The 16,746-nt window shown below is 41.3% G+C and overlaps 1 protein-coding gene across 2 annotated transcripts in view; it reads right to left on the reverse strand.

Moving 5' to 3' along the window:
* ATP8B4 (ATPase phospholipid transporting 8B4 (putative)) overlaps positions 1-16,746 on the reverse strand; it is a 372,592-nt gene that overhangs the window by 54,911 nt on the left and 300,935 nt on the right. For both annotated transcript variants that reach the window (XM_069766048.1, XM_069766049.1), the window contains 3 exons: positions 9,431-9,546; positions 3,785-3,949; positions 2,318-2,429 (listed from right to left, as the gene is read on the reverse strand). In XM_069766048.1, coding sequence (XP_069622149.1) covers positions 2,318-2,429; positions 3,785-3,949; positions 9,431-9,546 — 393 coding nt within the window. The remainder of the gene's footprint in view (positions 1-2,317; positions 2,430-3,784; positions 3,950-9,430; positions 9,547-16,746) is intronic.

Raw genomic sequence — 16,746 nt, forward strand, 5'->3', positions numbered from 1 at the left:
CTTATAGGGCCCTATTTGAAAAAATGATTGCCTCCCCACCTTAAAACATAAACCACAATTAATTTATCACATCTTTGGGAAGCTAAGTTCAAATTCCTTAGCCACATGCAGGCCCGACTACTGCCACGCATATTCTCAATCAAGAAATCACTTAAAGAGGACCTGCCTGACAAAGTGAAGTAGAACAAAAGCAGTCATCAAAGCAAAAGGTGGCTACTTTGAAGAACCTAGAATTTAAGACATAATTTCAGTTGTTTCACACTTTTTTGTTAATTATATAATTCCACATGTGTTAATTCATAGTTTTGATGCCTTCAGTGTGAATGTACAATTTTCATAGTCATGAAAATACAGAAAAATCTTTAAATGAGAAGGTGTGTCCAAACTTTTGCTCTGTTTGGTCGGTGCACTTTTCCTTCTGAATATCTAACCCTAAACTGAATTGGTTGGATCACTTATCCTGGGGAATCTTCTTTTGAATACCTTGCAAGGAGGGGTCTCTATATATTATTTTAGTATAATATTTTTTTGTTGTGTTACTTTGTGTTATTGTTACTATTTAGGTAACTTTAATCAATACTATAATAAAAAGTAATTTTAGGGGAGCTTTTGTTAATTGAAGTACAACAAAAGAGCCCTGATCTCAACTGTTAGCTATATGATACAGGATAAATCATTAAGACAATAGCATGCAATTCAATAGTCCATATTTATTGCATACAGAAAATTGGAGACATTTTTACTCTTTACGCTGCTTGTATCATTTCACCACAACTTATTTTCTCTCCATCTTGGGCTAGATCTTAGGTTTAGAACAAGACCACGATGTGACTCTTGCTTTCATCTATAACTTTTAAAAGCAAGATTATATCATATACGTTCTTGGCAGGGAAAAACTGAAAGCATCACATTTTGGCTGTCTCCAGCTTCCAATAAAGGGAGTTCACTACATACAGGGCTTTTTAGCTCAGTGTAGAGCAGATCTAGGCAAAGTGCGGCCCGCGGGCTTCATCCGCCCATCTGGCTTTTCCAGTTCGGACCGCAGACCGAGACAGCTGATGGGCTAAAAACAGTATACATAGGGGGTCTGTGTGTGGGCTCATACTGTATGTAGGAGGCACTGTGTATTGGATCATACTGTATATAGGGGCCTGTGTGGGCTCACTGTACATAGGGTGCGGTGTGGAATCATATTGTATATACATGGCTGTGTGCAGGTTCAAACGGTATATAAGGGGTGTCCGCATACTTAATTCTGCTCAATGTTAAGTAATGCAATTAATATAACATAATTATAATTAATATGTTAAGAATTAATTTCAGCCTATTGGGTTGGCCCTCCAAAACAGACATGGTCTCTTCCTGTGGGAAAACTAATTGCCACGCCTGGTGTAGAGCAGTAGGCTGCCTCTAGTGGAGACTGCAGGCAGTAAATGCTTAAGGTACCGTCACACTAAGCGACGCTGCAGCGATACCGACAACGATGTCGATCGCTGCAGCGTCGCTGTTTGGTCGCTGGAGAGCTGTCACACAGACAGCTCTCCAGCGACCAACGGTCCCGAAGTCTCCGGGTAACCAGGGTAAACATCGGGTTACTAAGCGCAGGGCCACGCTTAGTAACCCGATGTTTACCCTGGTTACCGTTGAAAATGTAAAAAAACAAACACTACATACTTACATTCCGGTGTCTGGTCATGTCCCTTGCCTTCAGCTTCCAGCACTGACTGAGCGCCGGCCGTAAAGTACACCGCTGTGCTTTGCTTTATGCTTTATGGCTGGCCGGCGCTCACCAGTCAGTGCGGGAAGCTGACGGCGAGGGACCTGACCAGACACTGGAATGTAGGTATGTAGTGTTTGTTATTTTACATTTACAACGGTAACCAGGGTAAACATCGGGTTACTAAGTGCGGCCCTGCGCTTAGTAACCCGATATTTACCCTGGTTACCAGAGAAGACATCGCTGAATCGGCGTCACACACGCCGATCCAGCGATGTCAGCGGGAGATCCAGCGACAAAATAAAGTGCTGGACTTTCCCCAGCGACCAACGATGTCACAGCAGGGGCCTGATCGTTGGTCGCTGTCACACATAACGATTTCGTTAACGATATCGTTGCTACTTCACAAAAAGCAACGATATCGTTAACGATATCATTATGTGTGACGGCACCTTTAGAGCCCTCCATTAGAACAAAGCTTTGATCGTTATCACATTATCATTAAACACAATTAGGCACAGTAAGTAGCTGAGAATCATTATCTAGAATTTGCATGCTAAAAGCAATGACACAGTAAATATATTCAATTTCCAGCATTACCCTGCTTATCTCCAGTTAGAATCCACAACTTAATGTTTGCCAGCAGGAGACTAGCGATGGTATCAGTCACTCCTTCTTGTAGCTTGTCCTCTATTGCAGTAGCACCTAGTAGCTAAAGCAGATCACACAACAGCAGCCATGTTTTAAAAGAGCATTCAATGAAGGATGAGCCATGATACATGCAATCACTTCCATTTCACATGCTAATAATTTTGCAAAAATAAAAACACAGCATTTAGAAGAGAACTAAAAGGGTATCCATTTCCTATTAACATCTGTCTTTTAGATCAAGGGGTAGAAATGGTAAAAAAAAATAAAAAATCACAATCAGCAGCTAAAAGTGGCAAAATATTCAACAGATTTAAAAAAAAAAATTTGTATGAAATTTTGCAAAAGCAGCAAAATATAATGTTGAGATCACATGATGTCTGTCCAACCACAGTCAACTCAAGTCATATGACAAAGTTTTCTTACCCTTTATATACAGATTGTACAGATCATGAATTATACTAGTGGCCACCTGTGATAGTAGCGTTGTACAGCGTTCTCATAGTTAGTTTGTAAAATGGTATAGTAGTCTAACGTTTACTTGCTACATCATTATAAAAACAATACAAGAAAAATTGTGTCATCTGACTCTCACATACGGCAAACGCCGAAAAGCAAAAATATAAAAAAAAAAACCCCAAAAATGATGCTATTTGTTGTACCGCACCCAATAGATGACGAAATAAGAACGATGGATATGCGCCCAAAGTTGTACCAATTAAAACTTAAGCTCATCAAGCAAAAAATCAAGCTCCACTGATGGAAAAATAAAGTTATGGATCTTTTTTGATGCTTTACAACTTTTGGTTGCACCGTAATCAAAGTGACCTGCAGAATCATGTTGTCAGGTCATTTTTACCACACAATTGGGGCTGATTCAAAACCAAATGGAGGAACTAAAGTTTTTCCCCAATTTTTACAGAATTTTGATGTATAAATTGTATGGTCAAAAGAACATTGTCATCCAATATTACAACATGTCCCGAAAAATACAAGCTTTCATACGGCTATGTGGACGCAAAAATAAAAAAGTTACGGCTCTTGAAAGAAGGGGAGGAAAAAAAATGAACAAGCACAAATGGAAAATCGCCGGTCTTAAAGCAATTTCCGTACACGACTTTTGATAACGCTCCCTAAATAAGGGCTGCGCATCTATAAATCCCGGAGGCAGCATATGTCACACATTTATTCCTGAACTAGTTATTAATTACTAGGTTTTTCAGTTATTGTGTCTACCCCCCGAACACTCTCCATTAACATAGTGAGTCATTGCCTCCGAATGCTCTGTGCTTATATTATGGTTCTTGTTTTTGGAATATGTGTATTTCTTCATTAACTAAATCAACCTAGTATATAAACTATTCATGTTCATTTACATTAACCTCTATAAACAATCAGGATGGTGAATTAAGAACATACCGTCATATCACTTTCTATTTGTTCATATGCAGCTGCCAGCCGCTCCTCTCGGTTGTCCAGAGCCGTGCTGGCCTCATGATGGATCTTCAGCCACCACGCAAAGTAATCTTCAGTGAGATCCTTGTACGCCAGGGCTAATGTCCGCAGACCCTCGCCTGCAAAGTCCTGAAAGAACAACCAATTTTATACTAAAAAAGTTGTGGAAAAACTGACAAGAGTAATGATAACGAAGAGAAGTGGTGTATCTTTTGGGGTATGGTCCATACAATGATACCATATGATAAAAAATAATTTCCATACATTGAATAGAGCATAAAACATATTGTTGTACAATTTAAAAGCAGTATATAAAAATGATCAACACTCCTACTGTTTGCATTTTATGCTCATTTTCCTTAAATCTGCCCTGTGCTAAAAACAAACTGGTCATGGTGCTCCAATCCAGACAGACCTTGCTTGCTTCATTGGCCAGTGTAAGGAGCCAAGATGAACAACTACTGGTAATAAAGTGACCAAACAATCCCAACTTCAAGACTCCTAGTGGGATAAAAGAAAACTAATAAAGGAATGAAAGATAAATGTAGTGTACCCCCCAAAAAGTATCCCGTAACAGTGCTAATGAAGACTACTATGTTGTCCAGCAAACAAACATGCTCTGATAAAGCTACAGTAAAAGAAAGATAACATAGTTGAAGCTGTTGAAATGCAAACAATACAAAATTGCTGGTTTTTAGCAAAATTTTGTTTTATTGTGCATTAACAGTAAAACAATAAACATACATTTTTGGTATTGCTGTCCACTGTAACAGAATACAGTACCCTGTCACTTATAGCCTCTTGTAGAATAACCCTCAATGCTACTGACATTTATTTCGCCAACATACAAAGTTAAAGTCTTATTATGATCTCCTTAATTTTTCTCATATGCTAAAGACACAGTGATGTTCATCATTGTTTTGGAACAGATTTTCATCAGTGTATTGGATCAGATATTCAGTGTTTGGTTAGTGCTTCCGATGTTACCATAAAGTTTTCATTAGTTTTTTTTATGCACGAGAAGTATTCTGAAGTTTCTCCTATCAAACAAACCCATAGATTTGCATTGGAGAGTTTGGTCCATGACGAGACTTAAAAATGGATGACTTTCCATGAAGACCATTTGGTCTGCAAGAAAACTGAGGCATGGGAGCAGCCACACGTATGGGGACAAGTTCTATTTGGGAAAATCAGAGATAGAGCTCGTACATGAAACACAGACATCTGAATGAGCTATAAGTATAATTTTATCTTTCATCAAAATTTCAGTTAAGGTACCTTCACACTCAGCGACGCTGCAGCGATACCGACAACGATGCCGATCGCTGCAGCGTCGCTGTTTGGTCGCTGGAGAGCTGTCACACAGACAGCTCTCCAGTTACCAACGATCCCGAGGTCCCCGGTAACCAGGGTAAACATCGGGTTACTAAGCGCAGGGCCGCGCTTAGTAACCCGATGTTTACCATGGTTACCAGCGTAAACGTTAAAAAAACAAACACTACATACTTACCTTCCGCTGTCTGTCCTCCGGCGCTCTGCTTTCCTCTGCACTGTCAGCGCCGGTCAGCCGGAAAGCAGAGCGGTGACGTCACCGCTGTGCTTTCCGGCTGGCCGGCGCTGACACAGGATGCAGGAGGAGTGCAGAGAAGCACAGCGCCGGGGACAGACAGCTGAAGGTAAGTATGTAGTGTTTGTTTTTTTAACGTTTACGCTGGTAACCAGGGTAAACATCGGGTTACTAAGCGCGGCCCTGCGCTTAGTAACCCGATGTTTACCCTGGTTACCAGTGAAGACCATCGCTGGATCGGTGTCACACACGCCGATCCAGCGATGTCAGCGGGAGATCCAGCGACGAAATAAAGTTCTGGACTTTCCTCAGCGACCAACGATTTCCCAGCAGGGGCCCGATCGTTGGTCGCTGTCACACATAACGATTTCCTTAACGATATCGTTGCTGCGTCACAAAAAGCAACGATATCGTTACTGCGTCACAAAAAGCAACGATATCGTTAACGATATCGTTATGTGTGACGGTACCTTTAGTCAAACTGACAAAAAGAGAGTGAGGTAAAGGTGAATTTACATCTGTTTTTTTGGCACGGGAAAACAACAGACCAATATTCATCAGTACGCTGGATTCGATTTTCATCCGGTAGTTGGTCAGTGTGTAAATTTTTACCACCCTTGTGTTAGCCACTTTTATTGTATGAGAAAAAAAAATGGATGGAGATTTCCCAAGCCCAGTAGTCATTGGTTTCCCACTAGTTAGTGAAAAACGGACGGCACATGGGAGCAACACAGATGGCATCAGTGTGCTGTCAGCTATTTCACGGACACAATCAATTCCTTTGGTAAGTTTGGTTTTCAAACCGAATTAACTTGGACACGTGTAAAGGCCCATATATTAAAATCAGTACACATTCTACCTACGACAAAAATAAAATAAATACAACTCCCATGGGAAATCCAGCTGTGCCTTAACAGTATATTTTCCTTTTATGTAAGAGGTGAAGCCACAAACCCCCTAAAATAAAAAATAAAAATGTGGGAAATGTAAAAAAACTAAATTTCTAGTTACTGCTAAAAGAAGAAAAAAAAACTGATGGAGTTGCAACGAAAACACTCGAAAGTGTAATTATTTCAAAGACTGCACCCCTCAATGTGATCAAAAACACATTACATTCATTAACCCTTCAGGAGCTTTACAGGAATTAAAGCAATGTGGAAGAAAAAAATTAACATTTTAATTTTTTCAAACAGAAAATCGACAGCACAATTTGTTGTGCAATTTCTCCTGAGCACACAGATATTCCATATGTGGTGGAAAACTACTGTTTGGGAGCACAGCAGGGCTCAGAAGTGAAGGAGCGCCAATTCAACTCTGGAGAGTTATTTTAGCAGGAATATATGGTGGATAGCCATGTCACATTTGAAGAGTCCCTGACATGACAAAACAGCAGAAACCCCCACAAGTGACCCCAATTGGAAATACACCACTCGAGGAATTCATCTTTGGGTGTAGGGAGCATTTTTAACTCTCAGGCGGTTCACAAAATTGTATTAAATTGGGCTGAGTCAATGAAAAATTCCCATTTTTCGACTAAAATATTGAATTGGCTCAAGGTTTTTAATTTTCAAAAGGGATAATTTGAGAAAATGAACATCACAATTTGTTACGCAATTACTCCTGAGTACGCCAATACCCCATATGTGATTGAAAACTACTTTTGAGACAAAGTGCAAAGCTCGGAAGGGAAGGAAAGCAATATTGTAGAGCAAATTTTTATGTTACGGTTTACAGGTGCCATGACCCACCAGAAGAGCTCCTGAGGTGCCAGAATAGCAGAACTCCCCATAATTGACCCTATTTAACAAACTACACCTTTCAATTAATTCATCTAAGGGTGCAGTTATCATATTGTAACCACATGTATGTCACAGAATTTTAGACCATTGGGTAGTGAAGAAGAAATAATTACAATTTTTACCTCAAAAAGTTTGTTTTAGCCCCAGATTTTACAATTTCACACAAGAAAATGGCACCAAAATGTGTCACACCATTTCTGCTGAATGTGGAAATACCCCAAATGTGACTGTACAGTACTTCTTAGCCATACAGTGAAACTCGGGAGGAACAGAGTGCTACTTGATAGTTGGAGCACAGATTTTTTACATAACATTTGGGATCACATCTATCTGGCGCTATACGCTGAGCACTTAGATCAAAGTTTCCATCTAAATCTCTGAGAGACGTGATTCAGATGAAACCCCTGAAGGATCCATTTGCTATAATGAGGCAGCAGAATTACACTGAACTCCATTTGGCCCCTGTTCAGTGGTGTGCTTCTTTTCAGAAGTGCACAAAACTGTGGTCGACCACACTTTTATGCACGCTAAAAAGACGGACACAGCCAGATCATAGGCCAGATTACGTCCACAGTGCCTCCATCTGCCTCATTATAGGGAATTTTCCGCTGGGGGCTTCGTCTGAATCAGGTATTTCAGAGATTTACACGGAAACCCCGATGTAACCGATCAGAGTAGGATAAATGTGAGTTGAGCTTTATCTTTGGGAGGCAAAATAAACAAATCAACAGCAGGTGAAGAATTGGATTTATTTATATTTTATGCCGTTCCTCTTGCATTATAAGTGATTAGACAACTTTATTCTTTCGGTCGGTGTGATTACAGCGACACCAGATTCATATCGTTTTTTTTATGTTTTGGCTGCTGTCACACACTAAAAAACACATAGCGTTTACCTTGGTGGCCAAAAATTCAATTTTGGACTCATCTGACCATAGCACCTTCCGTCATACATTTGGGGAGTCACCCACATGTCTTTTGGCAAACTTAAAATGAGTCCACAATTTGTGAGTGTAATTTTTAAATTTTTCTGCCCACTTTTCCATAAAGCCCACCTCTATGGAGTGTACGGTTTATTGTGGTCGTATAGACAGATACTCCAGTCTCTGCTTAGGAACTCTGAAGCTCCTTCAGGGTTACCTTTGGTCTCTGTGCCGCTCACCAAAATTCTCAGCCTGGGCGAGGATGGTATTAATCAGAGAAGGAGCGCAGAGACCAAAGGTAACCATGAAGGAGCTGCAGAGGGATGATAAATGCAGGAACAAGAAACTTCTTGTTTCTACATAGATAAAAGAGAAGAATTAGCAGGGTAGAAATGCAAAATGAGCAATTGTAACTGCACAGTACTATATAATATGATGACTGCAATATATTAAAAGGATAAAAAAGTTGAAGTGAGTGTTTCTTTAAAATAACATTACAGCAGTAGCCATCAGTGTTTAAGACTGACTGCATCCAGCAATGGGATATGCAGGGCACATGTAAACTACACTCCCCCAATTAGCCCACCAGATGAGTGAAAAAGGTAAGTCATTGAAAGCAGTGAACACAAATGTCCACAAAATATACGTTTCTTTATTAGAATAGTGACAAATAAAACAAAACCATAAAAAGGTACCTCACAGAGGATACATGCACAAAGGTCAAAAAGAAGTGTGCACTAATAAGAATTATAAAGGGGAGTTCACATACTTTGTTATAGTGTACATATATTGTAATATAAATATAAAAGAGATCACCATATTATTATAATATTAGGCATATATATGAGGTAGTATGGCTGAGCATTTTAATAAGAAAATACAGTATTACCTTATAATCGTGAGTTTTAGCTACAGCCAGGACTAGAGACCATTATCGTGTCCCTCCACCCCAACACGCATTTTGCTCCCGCTTCTTCCGGTGGGCGTGTTGTGGTAAAGAGACATTGAAAGCATTAAAAGCCAAGGCCAGCCACTGGCAGAAGAGATGTGTGGGTGCATCAGTGTACTAAATGTTCGCAACCGAACATCTGAGGGATGCAGAACAAAATAGTGACTTCTGGTCTGTGAAATGGTGGAACACAGAGCTTCTGGCTATGATTACAAGGGTGGGAGCAGTCTCCTCGGCTCACAGATCGCCATCAGACCGAAAATCAGGGCAGGTTAATTTGGGCGCATGCGCACTACCAACTGCTTCCAGCAATGGAATATGAAGTGCACATGTAAACTACATTCCCCCATTAGGGACAGGTGGCATACTCACATTGAGATGTTCTGAAGTAATGTACATTAATTCTTCACTACTGACATGAAGCCTCTCATACAGGATAGTGTCTGCACCTTTGCAGTAAAGTTTAATTTGACCTTCAGGATTTCGCACTGGTAAAAAAGAACAACCTTGTTAATGGCAATAGATAAGTTTGTGAAGCATGCAAAAAAATCATATTTTTCCCAAAAGGTATATAGATAATAATAATAATCTTTATTTTTATATAGCTGCTAACATATTACGCAGCGCTTTACAGTTTGCACACATTTTCATCGCTGTCCCTGTTTGGGCTCACAATCTAAATTCCCTATCAGTATGTCTTTGGAATGTGGGAGGAAACCGGAGTACCCGGAGGAAACCCACACAAACACTGGGAGAACATACAAACTCCTTGCAGATGTTGTCCTTAGTAGAGCTTGAACCCAGGACTTCAGCGCTGCAAGGCTGCAGTGCTAACCACTGCGCCACCGTGCTGCCCTGTCACGGCAAGCAAAAATTATTTTGGTGCTGCGTTATAACAATGATCTACAACGTTAACAATATTTTTTCTTTTCAACGTGTCCAAGTGTAGGAGTGGGCAATTAATTTTTCAACGGGCCACGAGAGAGTGATTATTGTGGAGGCCTGAACCGACCAGCCGAATTTAAAGGCTTTGTCCCATGAATAAAGGTACCGTCACACATAGCGACGCTGCAGCGATACCGACAACGATCCGAATCGCTGCAGCGTCGCTGTTTGGTCGCTGGAGAGCTGTCACACAGACAGCTCTCCAGCGACCAACGATCCCGAGGTCCCCGGTAACCAGGGTAAACATTGGGTAACTAAGCGCAGGGCCGCGCTTAGTAACCCGATGTTTACCCTGGTTACCATCCTAAAAAGTAAAAAAACAAACGCTACATACTTACCTTCCGCTGTCTGTCCTCGGCGCTCTGCTTCTCTGGTCTGGCTGTGAGCGCCGGGCAGCCAGAAAGCAGAGCGGTGACCGACGCTCACAGCCAGAGCAGGAGGAGAGCAGAGCACAGCGCTGGAGGACAGACGGCTGTAGGTAAGTATGTAGTGTTTGTTTTTTTACTTTTAGGATGGTAACCAGGGTAAACATCGGGTTACTAAGCGCGGCCCTGCGCTTAGTTACCCGATGTTTACCCTGGTTACCAGCGAAGACATCGCTGAATCGGTGTCACACACGCCGATTCAGCGATGTCTACGGGGAGTCCAGCGATGAAATAAAGTTCTGGACTTTCTTCCCCGACCAGCGATCTCCCAGCAGGGGCCTGATCGCTGCTGCCTGTCACACTGGACGATATCGCTAGCGAGGACGCTGCAACGTCACGGATCGCTAGCGATATCGTCTAGTGTGACAGTACCTTAAGTCAATGTTAATCCATAGATCTTGGAATAATTAGTTCCACAACTGGATGTGTTAAAAACTGTTCTTGTAAGGAGATGATCTTTATCCACACAGCCCCCCTACAGAGTTTGGTACCCTCACTGCTCATCCATACAATATAATACACCCATACATACTCTGATGTCCCCGTAGCCCCATACACGGTATGATGCCTTTCAGTTTCCCCATGTGCTGACTGAGAATTAAAGAATAAAAAGAAATAAAAAAATCAAAGACTCGGTTAACCTTGTTCCCGTTGATGCACTGCTCCCCTCCATGTGGACTGAGGCTACGCACAGCAGGCATCGTCTAGGATGTCATAACAACTCCTGCGCAGAGTCTCAGTCGCACAGATTGAATGGTGGAAGAGGATGGTGACGGAGAGGCAGTACATGGTGGTGGTGCAGTACATCACTATTTCCAGCCCTTTGGTGAGCTGGACAGAAACAGCCACAGGGTCAGATGTGGCCCATGGGCCACACTTTACCTCTGTCTGTTCAGGGGTCCCTCTGATCAAACAATACATGGGCTGTGGATGGCTGCTTGATCAACACCCACTCCACTTGGCAATATTTAGTGTTTGATTGAACTGCTCTGTTCTGTGCATAGTGGGCATTTATGATTTTCGCGATTACAATACCCCCTTGGTTTATCATATATATGCCCTCTATTTACAGGATGTACATTTACCTTACAGTGATATGATTGGGCTGCCCTATTCTTTCTTCCTTAAACCCTATACAGTGTCACTTTTTATTGAATAACCTTTTTTATGCTCTAATAAAGATAGTTTTTTTATTTTTATATGAATTTTGTGTCTCTTGCTTTATTTTTATCATTATGCTCATTGGGGTCAATCAATTGTCTACTGTAAGGAGCAAAAGTGTGAACGACTCTCTGCCTCGCTATTTAACAAATTTGTTGATTCGCAAGAGAGGACTGACTGCCTAATTTAGAGGACTTCGAGGGAACTGGGATAGGTAAATTTATTTGGGCAGTGGAAAATTGTCAATTTAATGGGTGTGTTGTATAGAATTACAAGTGGCATAATATATTGTATTATGTATTATGAGGGCATCAGGTATTGTATTATGGGGCACTGTGTATTGTATTATATATTATGGGGGCATTATGTATTGTATTATGGGGCACTGTGTATTGTATTATATATTATGGGGGCATTGTGTATTGTATTATGGGGCACTGTGTATTGTATTATGGGTCACTGTGTATTGTATTATATATTATGGGGGCACTGTGTATTGTATTATGGGTCACTGTGCATTGTATTATATATTATGGGGGCACTGTGTATTGTATTATGGGTCACTGTGTATTGTATTATATATTATGGGCGCACTGTGTATTGTATTATGGGTCACTGTGTATTGTATTATATATTATGGGGGCACTGTGTATTATATTATATATTATGGGGGAACTGTGAATTGTATTATACACTGTTCAAAAAAATAAAGGGAACACTAAAACAACAAAATATAACTTCAAGTAAATCAAACTTCTGTGAAATCAAACTGTCCACTTAGGAAGCAACACTGTTTGACAATCAATTTCACATGCTGTTGTGCAAATGTAATAGACAACAGATGGAAATTATTGGCAATTATCAAGATACATTCAATAAAGGAGCGGTTCTGCAGGTGGGGACCACAGACCACATCTCGGTACCAAAGCTTTAGGGCTGATGTTTTGGTCACTTTTGAATGTTGCTTGTGCTTTCACAAGTGGTAGCATGAGACGGACTCTACAACTCACACAAGTGGCTCAGGTAGGGCGGCTCATCCATGATGGCACGTCATTGCGAGGTGTGGCAAGAAGGTTTGCTGTGTCTGTCATCGTAGTGTCCAGAGGCTGGATGTGCTACCAGGAGACAGGCCAGTACACCAGGAGACGTGGAGGGGGCCGTAGGAGAGCAACAACCCAGCAACATCACCGCTACCTCAGCCTTTGTGCAAGGAGGAACAGGAGGAGCACTGCCAGAGCCCTGCAAAAAGACCTCCAGCAGGCCACAAATGTGCATGTGTCTGCACAAACGGTTAGAACCCGACTCCATAAGTCTGAGTGCCCGACATCCACAGATGGGGGTTGTGCTCACAGCCCGACACCGTGCAGGAGGCTTGGCATTTGCCACAGAACATCAGGATTGGCAAATTCGCCACTGGTGCGCTTCACAGATGAAAGCAAGTTCACACTGAGCACATGTGACAGACGTGACAGAGTCTTGAGACGCCTGCAACATCCTTCAGGATGACCAGTTTGGCAGTGGGTCAGTAATGGTGTGGGGTGGCATTTCTTTGGAGGGCCGCACAGCCCTCCAAGTGCTCGCCAGAGGAAACATGACTGCCATTAGATACCGAGATGAGATCCTCAAACCCCTTGTGAGACCATATGCTGGTGCGGTTGGCCCTGGGTTCCTCCTAATGCAGGACAATGCCAGACCTCATGTGGCTGGAGTGTGTCAGCAGTTCCTGCAAGATGAAGGCATTGAAGCTATGGACTGGCTCGCCCGTTCCCCAGACCTGAATCCGATTGAACACATCTGGGACATCATGTCTCGCACCATCCACCAAGGTCACGTTGCCCCACAGACTGTCCAGGAGTTGGATGCTTTAGTCCAGGTCTGGAAGGAGATCCATCAGGAGGCCATCCACCGCCTCATCAGGAGCATGCCCAGGCATTGTAGGGAGGTCATACAGACACGTGGAGGTCACACACACTACTGAGCATCATTTCTTTGTCTGGAGGCATTTCCACTGAAGTTGGATCAGCCTGTTACTTCATTTTCCACTTTGATTTTGAGCATCATTCCAACTCCATACCTCCGTGGGATATTAGTTGTGATTTACGTTGATAATTTTTAGGTTTCGTTGTTCTCAACACATTCCACTATGTAATGAACAAAGATTTACAACTGGAATATTTAATTCAGTGATATCTAGGATGTGGGAATTTAGTGTTCCCTTTTTTTTTGAGCAATGTATATTATGGGGGCATTGTATATTATTATTGTTATTATTATTATTTATTGTTATAGCGCCATTTATTCCATGGCGCTTTACATGTGAGGACTGGAGGGGTATACATAGTAAAAAAAAGTACAATAATCTTAAACAATACAAGTCATAACTGGTACAAGAGGAGTGAGGACCCTGCCCACGAAGGCTCACAATCTACAAGGGATGGGTGAGAATACAGTAGGTGAGGATAGAGATGGTCATGCAGCAGTTTGGTCGATCGGTGATTACTGCAGGTTGTAGGCTTGTCTGAAGAGGTGGGTCTTCAGGTTCTTTTTGAATATTATATTATATGTTATGGGGCACTGTGTATTGTATTATGGGACACTGTGAATTGTATTTTATATTATGGGGGAATCGTGTATTGTATTATGGGGCACTGTGTATTGTATATGTATTATGGGGCATCGTGTACTGTATTATGGGGCACTGTCTATTGTATTATATATTATGGGGGCACTGTGCATTGCATTATGGGGAACTGTCTATTGTATTATATATTATGGGGGCACTGTGTAATGTATTATGGGGCACTGTGTATTGTATTATATATTATGGGGGCACTGTGTATTGTATTATACATTATGGGGCACTGTGTATTGCATTATGGGGAACTGTGTATTGTATTATATATTATGGGGGCATTGTGTAATGTATTATGGGGCACTGTGTATTGTATTATAGGGCACTGTGTATTGTATTATATATTATGGGGGCACTGTGTATTGTATTATATATTATGGGGGCACTGTGTATTGTATTATATATTATGGGGGCACTGTGTATTGTATTGTATTATAGGGCACTGTGTATTATATTATATATTATGGGGGCACTGTGTATTATATTATATATTATGGAGGCACTATGTATTGTATTATGGGGCACTGTGTATTGTATTATATATTATGAGGGCACTGTGTATTATATTATGGGGCACTGTGTTTTGTATTATGGGGCACTGTGTATTGCATTATATATTATGGGGGCACTGTGTATTATATTATGGGGCATTGTGTTTTGTATTACGGGGCATCATGTATTGTATTATAGGGCACTGTGTATTGCATTATGTATTATGGGGCATCGTATATTGTATATTGGGGCATTGTGTATTGCATTATGTATTATGGGGGCATCATGTGTTGTATTATGGGGCACTGTGTATTGTATTATATATTATGGGGCACTGTGTATTGTAATTATCTCGAGAAAATTGTATCAGCACTAGAGGTATAGACATCAAAATCATAAAGTTATCCTCAATATATATATATATTAAAACCACTTTTTATTAGTTAAAAGCAAGGCAACAAACCCTACCAATAGTGACAAATAACACCAAAAACCATGTCTATGTTTAACTTGCTTCTTGTGGGGATACAGGTCTTCCCTAGCATAGTTGGTCTATGTATAGTGCAGAGGGCCTTGCAGCTTCTGGGTAGAGGCTCTCAGTGGCTGTAGGGTATATCAGGGCCCCTAGGGACAGTCATCGTGGAGCGGGGGCGCCATAACGCTGCCCCCTAGGGTGTCTACCTCCGCAGCCAGGCAGGGGCGGATATAGGTGCCTCAGCTAGGGTGATATAGGTTTTCCCCATCAGTTTTATTGTGTTTTCGTAGCACTTTTTTTTTTTTTTTTTTGGTTTTTGGTGTTATTTGTCACTATTGGTAGGGTTTGGTGCCTTGCTTTTAACTAATAACTTTTTGGGGTTTTTTTGGTGCACTGTGTATTGTATTATATATTATGGGGGCACTGTGTATAGTATTGTGTATTATCGGGGCACTGTGTATTGTATTATGGGGCACTGTGTATTGTTTTATGTATTATGGGGCACTGTGCATTGTATTATATATTATGAGGGCACTGTGTATTGTATTATAGGGCACTGTGTATTGTATTATATATTATCGGGGCACTGTGTATTATATTATATATTATGGGGGCACTGTGTATTGTATTATGGGGCACTGTGTATTGTATTATGTATTATGGGGCACTGTGTATTGTATTACGGTATATATTATGAGGGCAATGTGTAATACAAGAGAAGAAAGTATTCTGCTACAGATGGATCTGGATAAGTTGGAAACTTGGGCTGAAAGGTGGCAGATGAGGTTTAACAATGATAAATGTAAGGTTATACACATGGGAAGAAAGAATCAATATCACCATTACACACTGAACGGGAAACCACTGGGTAAATCTGACAGGGAGAAGGACTTGGGGATCCTAGTTAATGATAAACTTACCTGGAGCAGCCAGTGCCAGGCAGCAGCTGCCAAGGCAAACAGGATCATGGGGTGCATTAAAAGAGGTCTGGATACACATGATGAGAGCATTATACTGCCTCTGTACAAATCCCTAGTTAGACCGCACATGGAGTACTGTGTCCAGTTTTGGGCACCGGTGCTCAGGAAGGATATAATGGAACTAGAGAGAGTACAAAGGAGGGCAACAAAATTAATAAAGGGGATGGGAGAACTACAATACCCAGATAGATTAGCGAAATTAGGATTATTTAGTCTAGAAAAAAGACGACTGAGGGGCGATCTAATAACCATGTATAAGTATATAAGGGGACAATACAAATATCTCGCTGAGGATCTGTTTATACCAAAGAAGGTGACGGGCACAAGGGGGCATTCTTTGCGTCTGGAGGAGAGAAGGTTTTTCCACCAACATAGAAGAGGATTCTTTACTGTTAGGGCAGTGAGAATCTGGAATTGCTTGCCTGAGGAGGTGGTGATGGCGAATTCAGTCGAGGGGTTCAAGAGAGGCCTGGATGTCTTCCTGGAGCAGAACAATATTGTATCATACAATTAGGTTCTGTAGAAGGACGTAGATCTGGGGATTTATTATGATGGAATATAGGCTGAACTGGATGGAC

The sequence above is a fragment of the Ranitomeya imitator genome, chromosome 4 (assembly GCF_032444005.1).
Source record: "Ranitomeya imitator isolate aRanImi1 chromosome 4, aRanImi1.pri, whole genome shotgun sequence".
NCBI classification, from domain to species: Eukaryota; Metazoa; Chordata; class Amphibia; order Anura; family Dendrobatidae; genus Ranitomeya; species Ranitomeya imitator.